At 53.3% G+C, this 10,136-nt stretch overlaps 1 protein-coding gene across 1 annotated transcript; it reads left to right on the forward strand.

The window, feature by feature from the left end:
* The first annotated feature begins 1,088 nt into the window (after positions 1 to 1,088).
* On the forward strand, positions 1,089 to 9,772 carry PSMC4 (proteasome 26S subunit, ATPase 4). Its single transcript, XM_058529322.1, has 11 exons — positions 1,089 to 1,192; positions 2,115 to 2,213; positions 2,337 to 2,523; positions 3,925 to 4,071; positions 4,151 to 4,260; positions 4,360 to 4,453; positions 8,451 to 8,618; positions 8,704 to 8,780; positions 8,920 to 9,088; positions 9,297 to 9,352; positions 9,541 to 9,772. Exons 1-11 carry the CDS (start codon positions 1,157 to 1,159, stop codon positions 9,652 to 9,654), a joined length of 1,257 nt encoding a protein of 418 aa, XP_058385305.1. The 5' UTR covers positions 1,089 to 1,156; the 3' UTR covers positions 9,655 to 9,772.
* Positions 9,773 to 10,136: the final 364 nt, after the last annotated feature.

Below are 10,136 nucleotides of genomic sequence, written 5' to 3' on the forward strand. Positions count from 1 at the left end.
AGTAAAAGAAGCCAAATACACAGTACACACTCTATGGGGCCATAGAGAGTTGGAAACAGACAATAGTCCATGCTGTTAGAAGTCAGGTAAGTGATAACTTTCAGAGGGAATGGGGGTGGCAGAAAGAATGTGCCAGGCTTCTAGGGGCTGCTAATGTTTGGTTTCTTGATCTGAGTACCGGTTATACGTGTGTTCACTTTGCATTAATTCGTTGAACTGTACACTAATGATTTGTACACTTCTCTCTATTTACACTTCAATTGAAAGTTTACTTAACAAAAACTGTAGCTGGTGCGATGAGCAGCAGTGTCTCCCAGGGGCCAGAAGCTCAGGCTTTGGGGACAGACAGGTCTGAGGCCCCATAGCCGGCCCTTGTGACTGGCAGTGGCTTCATGGCTCTGAGCCAGTTTCCTTCTCGGTAAGAGAAGGAACTAGGTCTGCTAAGACTCGATGAGCTGATGCATGTAAGACAAAAGCACTGGGCCTGGCATAGATCTGCAGGTCTCCTGCGCGACCCTGCTCCTGGCCCCGCTGCCTCATTTTCTCAGCCCCGACGCGTGGGTTCTACTTGATTCGCTGCTAACTGTAGCGCGGGTTTGGGGCTCCCCACCCCCGGGGTGGAGCCCGGTACCGAGCATCACTCTCAGGGGCATCCAGGGCCTTCCCGCCCCCGCGCGGGGGGACAATCTTCAGGTGCAGCCCACGTGGAGACGCCCTAAAAGGCCTCCTTTGCAGACCCTGACCCACAGCATCTCCAGCCCTACCAATGAATGACAACGAAGAGCACTTGGCCGCCAGACTCTCCCCGACAGTTTGTTGAGAAGCTCCTTAGTTAAAAGAGCAATACGGCAGCGCCGCCTACTGGCGAGAAAACCCACGCCCGAGGGTGCCGCGCGAGGTGGCGCCACTGCGCACGCGCACCGGCCCGGGCCCGCCCGCGCGCTCGCGAGGTACGGAGAGCTAATGAGCGAGTCTTGGGGGCGGAGCCCAGGGTGAGGCCTTTCCTTCCCTCCATCCTCTGCGGCGCGTTCGGCCCGCTCCCAGTGATGTGTTAAACTACATTTCCCAGTATCCAGTCAGGCCCAGGGCTTCCGGCGGCGTCAGCGGAAGCGGTGACTTGATCTGGCCGGGCCACAGAGAGGCCGGCTTGGTCACTATGGAGGAGATTGGCATCTTGGTCGAGAAAGCTCAGGTCCGGTGGCGCGTGGCTCGCGGGGAGAGGGCGAGGCTGACCAGAGCGGGCTGCTGAGTGCCTGCGGGGGTCCCGGCCCGGGTCTGGGTGATGTCCGAGGCCTCGGTGGAGAGCGTTGTGCCGTGCCGAGGCCTGGCCGGGTGCCCGAGTGATGTTAGCGCGGCAGTGACACTCGGAAAGCGGGGCTGCGAGGATGAGTGACGTTGGAGGTGCTCTGGGCCTGAATGATTCCGAGTCTGGCTGGGAGCGCTTCGTGACATGGGAGGCCCGGCGGGGTTGGGGATGTGTCGGGTGCGAGTGATGTGTGGGACTCGGCCGTGGGGCCGAATGATGTCTGAGGCTGGGCTGGGGAGCTGACTGACGTTCGGGGCTTGGCCGGTCGTGGGGGGCTAAGGAGTCTCTGTGGTCTGGCCGAGTGATATTTGGGGCCTCCCTGGGGAGCTGGATGACATAAGGGCCTCACGTGAGTTGGGGTTGTGTGACATGAGGGATGTTTTGGGGGTAAACTGGGTAATGTTAGGACTGTCTGAAGGCATGGTGACTTTAATAGCCTATATGAGAGAGCCATGTGACGTTAGGAACCTGTTGAGGGGGGCTGCTGGGCATTGGGGTTTCATAAGGAGTTGATAGGACATTTATGGCTTAGTTGGGAGTTGCGTGACTTTGGGGACATGTTACAAGTGGCATATGATAGCAAAAGATCTGTTTGGGGGGCCAGTTGATATAAGGGGACTGTTAGGGGCTGGGTGACATCGGGAGGCTATTTAGGGGGCTGAGAGGTTTCCAGGGTCTGTTTAGAGGGGCCAAATGATGTCAGGAGCCTCTTAGGGGCTGATTGGTTCATGGTGAGTGGGGAGGGGGCTCTAGATTCTTTCATGAGGGGCCACTCTTCTTCCAAGCTGAGTTTCCCCCCTTGTGCTAGGATGAGATCCCAGCACTGTCTGTGTCACGGCCGCAGACTGGCCTGTCCTTCCTGGGGCCTGAGCCTGAGGACCTGGAGGACCTGTACAGCCGCTACAAGGTACAGTCAACCCCAATCCCGACCCTGCACAGGACCCCGCACCCCATACTCCCGCCACCTTCCACACACCCTCGCTCAGCAAGGCCTGGAGCCATTGCCTTCCTCTCCCCTCTCTGCCCACAGAAGCTGCAGCAGGAGCTGGAGTTCCTGGAGGTGCAGGAGGAGTACATCAAAGACGAGCAAAAGAACCTGAAGAAGGAGTTCCTCCACGCCCAGGAGGAGGTGAAGCGAATCCAGAGCATCCCGCTGGTCATCGGGCAGTTTCTGGAGGCTGTGGACCAGAACACAGCCATCGTGGGCTCCACCACAGGTTCGCGGGTGGGAGGGCGGGGGCGCCTCCTTCACTCGCCTGTTCATTCAACGGCTGTTAACTGTCTCCCGCCGTGTGCCCGGAGCTGTGCTGGGCTCTTACAAGAGCACACGAGGCAAAACAACGTAATGGTGTTTTTCATAGTATTGTGAGTCCGTCACAAAAGTAGACATATGTTTTACATTCTCTCTGTCTGCACACATGTATGTATGCGTTTTGTCTATATACATAGATGTACACATATGCATACATGTACTAAAAGTTTCACCAAGTGATATTTAGCCTTACTATGTGTGACACACTTCGATGTTTTCCATTCTCTTCTAGTCTGTTTTTGTTTTAAACTGTGTTTTGGCTATGACCCTCTACATTGATTTCATGATTGCTACTGAGTTGGGACCTGGGACCTGAGTTGGGACCTGCAATTTGAAACCGTGGGTGAAGTGTTAAGAGGTTGGGCCCTAGTAGAACTCAGTATTTGGTAGCTGCTGTTATTCACACGGGTCCAGGCCCTGCCCTCATGAGGGTCGTTGTGTCTGCATCGTGTCTATCTTCTGCTTCTGCTCCTCTGGTCCAAGCCATGTTCTTCTGAAGGTGGGAAAGGTGTGTGGCTGGGCCTGGAGCTGGACTGAAAGGCTGGTAGTGAGGTAGTGAAGGGAGGAGATAGCCAGAATGAGGCCTGTGTCTTCGACCTGCAGGACTTAGGGGGACAGTGGGGCCAGCCCTGAGGTGGCGATACGGGCAGAGAAGTAGGTTTGGAGGGAGGCAGTGAGGGTAGTCTAGGGCATCACGGGGGTGTGTCCGGGAGGCTGCTGGGCAGCCAGGTGTGAAGGTAGGAGAGCGATGGAGACGAGAAAGAGGTGCGTGCATCACTACCATAAATGTGGAAGGTGGATTGGAGGAGTGAGCGGGGAGGAGTCTGGTGCGGAGACCTAGATGGGAGAGGACAAGGCCGAATCAGGGCAGGGTCCATGGAGAGGAGAGGAGAGGGTGGTTGGAGAGACATTCAGGAGGCTGGGGGTGGAAGGTCATAGTGACTGATGTGCTGTGGAGGGAAGGGAGAAAGGTCCAGGATGAGGCTTGGGACTCAGGCTGGTGCCTGCAGAGAGAGTTTGGAGGAAGATACCAAGAACACATTGGGACATGGCGAGTGAGAGATACCTTGGTGACATGCGGGGGATATTCCGGGAGGCTGCTGGTTCCCTGGGGCTGGGGCTCAAGAGAGAGTCAGGGCTATAGGTGAGGCAGCAGTTAGTGCGAATGTGGAGGATGGCCAGGAGGGGTCTGAGGGAGAGACACTGGTGGCCTGGAGGGTGCAACTGTGAGGTCATGGGGAGGGAAGAGTTCTGGGGTTCTGGCACCTCTCATTTTCCCCTCTCCCTTCCTGTCCTCTTCCCAAAGGCTCCAACTACTACGTGCGCATCCTGAGCACCATTGATCGGGAGCTGCTCAAGCCCAACGCCTCGGTGGCGCTCCACAAGCACAGCAACGCCCTGGTGGACGTGCTGCCTCCCGAGGCCGACAGCAGCATCATGATGCTCACCTCAGGTACCGGGGGCCCAGGGCCCGGGAGGCCCGAGGGGGCGCCGGGGGCCAGGCTGGGAGCCCCGGCTCTGCTCTCCCCCAGACCAGAAGCCAGACGTGATGTACTCGGACATCGGGGGCATGGACATCCAGAAGCAGGAGGTGCGCGAAGCCGTGGAGCTCCCACTCACGCACTTTGAACTCTACAAGCAGGTGAGGAGCTGGGTGGCGGGGAAGGGAGGGACCCCCCGGGTCTGGAGTTGGTGACGGGGCTCCCTGGCTCATCCTTCTTTCTCCGCCTCTGCATTCCAGATCGGCATCGACCCTCCCCGAGGCGTCCTCATGTATGGCCCGCCCGGCTGCGGGAAGACCATGTTGGCAAAGGCTGTGGCTCATCACACGACAGGTGAGCCGCTTGGCCCCTCTCCCGACCTCTGATCTAGGCTCTTCCGAGGACCTCGCTCCCTGCTCTCTCATCCTCCCCTGGAATTGGCACAGCACAGTGATTAAGAACACGGGCTCTGGGGTCAAAGCCCCGGTGCGCCTCTCAATGGCTGTGCAGTCCTGGGGAGGTGACTTCACCACCTCGTGCCTCAGTTTCCTCATCTAATAGAAGACACACTTCACTTCGGCGTGAAGAATCACTTCAGCGTGATTGTGAGGAATTAATGAAATAATGCAGCGTTCTTCCTCCGGTGGGTTGTGACCCATTAGTAATTATGAATTCAAATTCATGGGTTGCAACCAGCATTTTAAAAATGAAACGGGGCCGGCCTGGTGGCGCAGCAGTTAAGTGCTTGCACTCCGCTTCGGCGGCCCGGGGTTCGCAGGTTCGGATCCCGGGCACGCACCAACGCACCGCTTGTTAAGCCATGCTGTGGAGGCATCCCATACAAAGTAGAGGAGGGTGGGCACGGATGTTAGCCCAGGGCCAATCTTCCTCAAGAAAAAAGGGGAGGATTGGCATCAGATGTTAGCTCAGGGCTAGTCCTCACAAAAAAAAAAAAAAGAGAGAACCGAAAATGTCAGAGTCCATCCCACATAGTAAGAGCACGTATTGTTTTGTGAAACTTGTTGCACACACACGTGCACACATGTATGCTTGTGGTTGTTTATGAATGTATTTCTCGTAGGTTCCAGACAAAAAGGTCTGAAAGTCACTGTATTACTGTTGGTAAGGCCTAGAGACAGGCCTTGGCACATCTTAAAATCTTAATCCCTGTGAGCAGTAGAAGACAGTGGTTTTCTGGGCCAGACTGCCCAGGTTTGAAATCTGGCTCCCCTGCAACCGCTTATGTAAGTTAGTTCATGTAACTACTTGGTGAGTTAGCCTCTCTGTGACTGCGGTTCCTAGTTTTCTGGGTTATTCAGAGGATTAAATCAATATAAAGCTTCTAGAACCATACCTCGCATAAGGTAATTAGACAGTATATGTTAGCCGTGGTCATGATCATTCATTTGCTTAGCAGTTCATTGGGCTTCTGCTCTCCCAGGCCCTGTGCTGGGGTACAGTGATGAATCAGACGTGTGCCCTGCGCTGGAGAATCTCCCAATGTGGTAGGGGAAAAGAAAAATAAACACTTAGAACTCAGTCATTAAGTGAATGTTTATTGAGGACCTAATATGTGCCAAGCTGTGTTCTAGGAACAGCAAGGCCTCTGTAGCTGAAGCTGAGTGAGCGAGGGGGCTCATGGTTGGAGGTGAGGTTGAGTGGGGACGCCTGCAGAGTGGCAAATGCTCCAGGGAAGCAGGGAGGGTAGTGGGATTGCCCTAAAGGGAGAGGATGTCAATGCATGCTGCCTAGGCCTCTCAGGTAGGGGTTCCCAGAGGAAGCAAGTGTGTGAGGAGTTTGTCAGGCACACAGTTGGGACAGGGCATCCAAGACAGAGGGAATAGCATGTGCAAAGGCCCTGGGGTGGGAAAGAACTCAAGTTGGAAGTCGTGAGTAGACCATGACCAAACTCCACAAGGGCAGGGACCTTGTGCATTTGTTCTTTTCTGTGTTTCCAGCACCCTCCCAGTAACTGAACGGTGGTAGGTGCTGAGAAAATGTTTGTTGAATGGCTGGCTGAGGGAGGGGCTGTGCTTCGCAAGTTCAGGAGGTGAGGCTGAAGAGATGAGAAAGGATGTGCCTATAAATAGCCTTAGCGCTCATCTAAGAGATTTCGCATGCTGTCCTGAGAGCAGGGTGGTTTAGATAGGCAGAGTTCAATAGAAATATAATGCAAGCCACACATATAATTAAAAAATTTTAAGAACTCGTATTAAAAAAAATAAGTTAAAAGGAATAGGTGAACTTAATCCTAGTATATTTTATTTAACCAATATCCTCAAAATATTGTCATTTTAACATGCAGCAGATAAAATTTGAGATTTTTCCTATAATTTTCTTATTGTAGTAAAATACATATGACACAAAATTTACCATTTTTACCATTTGTAAGTGTACACTTCCGTGGCATTCAGTACATTCACACTGTTGTGCAACCACCACCGTTATCCATTTCCAGAACTCGCTCATCATCCCAAACTGAAACTCCATACCCCTTAAACAGTAGCTCCTCGCTTCTTCCTCCCTCCCACCCCTGTAAGCTCTATTCCAATGAATTTGCCTGTTCTAGGCACCTCGTATAAGTGGATGAATCATACAATATTTTTATTTTTGTGACTGGCTTATTTCACTTCGCATAATGTCTTCCGGCTCATCCATGTTGTAGCGTGTGTCAGAATTGAATTCCTTTTTAAGGTTGAGTAATATTCTATTGTATGTATATAGCACGTTTTATTTATCTATCCATTTGTTGATGGACATGTATTGAGATAGTTTACTTTTTTTGTACTAAGTCAATTGAAATCCCGCGTGTATTTCGCATTTCCAGCACATCTCATTTTGGACCAGCCACATTTTATTTATTTATTTTTTTGGTGAGGAAGATCAGCCCTGAGCTAACATCCATGCTAATCCTCCTCTTTTTGCTGAGGAAGACCGGCTCTGAGCTAACATCTATTGCCAATCCTCCTCCTTTTTTTTTTCCCCCAAAGCCCCAGTAGATAGTTGTATGTCATAGCTGCACATCCTTCTAGTTGCTGTATGTGGGACGCGGCCTCAGCAAGGCCAGAGAAGTGGTGTGCCGGTGCGCGCCTGGGATCCGAACCCGGGCCGCCAGTAGCGGAGCGCGCGCGCTTAACCGCTAAGCCACGGGGCCGGCCCTGGACCAGCCACATTTTAGTTGCTCAGGAGCCACATGTGGCTGGTGGCCACCATATTAGAGAAGTGATATGATCCGATTAGCTTTTTGAAAGATTGTTGGTGAATTGGAGAGAGGAGAAATCTGACAGCCAGTTAGAAGACTTTGGAGGGGTGGGGACAGATAATGGTGGCCTTGGACAGAGGCCTTGGGGATGGATTGGAGAGAGGCAGAATTAAAGGGTAGAAGTGACAGGATTTACTTGATGACTAGATGGTTGGCAAGAGGAGGAGTCAGGAGCCACTCTGGTTTCTGGCCTGGGCAGCCGAGTGGTTGGTGGGGAGCTTCACACGATTGGGGAACAACAGATTGGCGTAGGGGGAGATAGGTTCAGTGTGGGACACTGCATTTCAGTGACCAGGAAGCACTTACTGAAACACAGTGTGAGAGATCGGGAGGACGGGGAAGGTGAGGGAGGGACAGGGGATGGCAGTGGCCGAGTGGGAGAGGCAGACAGAGAGGCCAAGGTCAGAGGAGGGAGATTCCGAGATGGGGATGTCACATGGAACAGTGTGGACACCTGCTGAGCAACCAGGTAAATGTGTGGCCAAAGCAGGGTGCTCGGGATGCGTTTAGAGAGGAAAAGTCAGAAGCCCTGAGGTTTGGATGTTGAACGAGCCCCCAGGTGATGCAGGTACCGGGGAGGGGGGGACACCCTGAGCCAGGTGTGAAGTATGTGCCCGTGGTCCCTGACTCTTGCATAATATTCATAAGTGGGTCGTTATAGCAAACAGAACTCGGAGCTCTTGGTGAGGCAGTATGATGCCTTAGTGTGTGGACAACTTACCTGTTTTCTTACTGATTTTTCAAGCCCTCTGGAAATCCAGATTTTTTTGTATCTTTGTTTCCATGAGCATCTCTCGCTTTTCTCCATACAGGCGTGTTAGAGCACAGATGCATCTGTTTTTTTGTTTTAATGTGCTGATTTTTAAATGTTGGGCTGGAAAACGACACATCTGTGGGCAGGATTCGTGATTGGGCTGCTGGTCCTCCCATTTGGATCTAGACCCAGCCCGGGACATGAGAGAATGACCTGGCTGCTTGGAGTGGGTGTCCAAAGAAAGGGATGTCCTCAGGGAATTCTCAGTTTCAGTTACAGCAGTATGGGCACTACGCGGGGCCCATCCTCATCTAACCCTGTCATCCTGCCGTCAGCTGCGTTTATCCGGGTCGTGGGCTCGGAGTTTGTACAGAAGTACCTCGGCGAGGGCCCCCGCATGGTCCGGGATGTGTTCCGCCTGGCCAAGGAGAACGCACCTGCCATCATCTTCATAGATGAGATCGATGCCATCGCCACCAAGAGATTCGATGCCCAGACGGGGGGTGAGTGATGCCCAGACAGGGCCTGGGGTCTTGGGCAGGCTGTCGTACGGGGTGCCCTGGACTGACCGTGTTGCTCACTCTCCAGCTGACAGGGAGGTTCAGAGAATCCTGCTGGAGCTGCTGAACCAAATGGATGGATTCGACCAGAACGTCAATGTCAAGGTTTGGGGTTCAGGATGGGCAGGGGGAGGTGTGGTGTGGGAATCAGGGAAAGGTGGAGGCTGGCATGTGAAGGGGTAGGTATGACGGAAGGAGGGTGTAGTGGGGACAGAGGTCTGAGCCAGCTTGTCCCCAATGCCAGGTGATCATGGCCACGAACAGAGCGGACACCCTGGACCCTGCCCTGCTGCGGCCGGGACGCCTTGACCGTAAAATTGAATTTCCACTCCCTGACCGCCGCCAGAAGAGATTGATTTTTTCCACTATCACCAGCAAAATGAATCTCTCTGAGGAGGTTGACTTGGAAGATTGTATCCTGCTCGAGAAGTGAGGGGGGTCATGGGTGGGAATGGGGATTGGATCTTCATCTCCACCTCTGCCATCACCACGACCAGATTGAGCAGATGGGGGACCAAGGTCCAGGGAGGGGGCTGGTGACAAAGAGCCCGAGGATGACTTCCGTCTCCAGGCATTCACCCCATCACGCGGGGAATGGTTTCCTTAACTCACACACTACAGATGTGGCCCGGCCAGATAAGATTTCAGGCGCCGATATCAACTCCATCTGTCAGGAGGTGAGTGCTGGTTTCTCTCTGGACCTGGGCAGGGGGTATATGAAGACCCTTCCTCTTCGAGACCACTCTGCTGCAATCCTTCTGTCCCTCATTGCCTCCCTGGGGTCTTGAGCCCCGTCTGTCTCTTCCTCCACCATCACTGGGGTGGGGAGTGCATGGAATAGATTTTAACTCTCCTCCCTCAACAGAGCGGAATGTTGGCCGTCCGCGAGAACCGCTACATTGTTCTGGCCAAGGACTTCGAGAAAGCCTACAAGACAGTCATCAAGAAGGACGAGCAGGAGCATGAGTTTTACAAGTGACCCCTCCCCCCACTCCACAGGGGCTGGGGCTTCTCTCACCTCCCCAACCTCTGTCCCAAAACCTAGTTCTTTTCTCTTTACCCAGGATTGGTTTATTCAATAAACATACAAGATTGAATCCATTTATTTCTTCTTAGCAATTTAACCCCTTTGGAGAACCTGGGCCTTGAGTAGGATCGTCTCTGCCCCTCTGCTCTCCTGACAGATGAGCAGGTGAGGTTCATGGTCTGGGTTACAGCTTGAGAGAGAAGCAAAGAATTTGAACCAAACGACTTTAGAAATTTGGGGAAAGGGATGGAAAATGAACCTCAGGCCACAGCACTTGACCACAAAATAAAGCCCCCGTACATCTCCCCAGCCTCATTTCCTACAGGTAGAAGGCCATTTGAGTCTTTGGCGATTCCTGCCTTCCTCACAGTCGGGGAGTATCAAGGACAGAGAGGTGACCCCGCAGTCCCCCAGAGCAGGGGTGCGGGCACAGG

The sequence above is a fragment of the Diceros bicornis genome, chromosome 34 (assembly GCF_020826845.1).
Source record: "Diceros bicornis minor isolate mBicDic1 chromosome 34, mDicBic1.mat.cur, whole genome shotgun sequence".
Lineage (NCBI taxonomy): Eukaryota > Metazoa > Chordata > Mammalia > Perissodactyla > Rhinocerotidae > Diceros > Diceros bicornis.

What these genes read in the sequence shown, in the direction of transcription:
- PSMC4 (XM_058529322.1), top strand. Translation starts at nt 1,157, where the DNA reads ATGGAGGAGATTGGCATCTTGGTCGAGAAAGCTCAG. An exon ending in TCTTGGTCGAGAAAGCTCAG is followed by an intron (nt 1,193 to 2,114) that starts GTCCGGTGGCGC and finishes CCCTTGTGCTAG; the next exon opens with GATGAGATCCCAGCACTGTC. An exon ending in CATCGTGGGCTCCACCACAG is followed by an intron (nt 2,524 to 3,924) that starts GTTCGCGGGTGG and finishes CTCTTCCCAAAG; the next exon opens with GCTCCAACTACTACGTGCGC.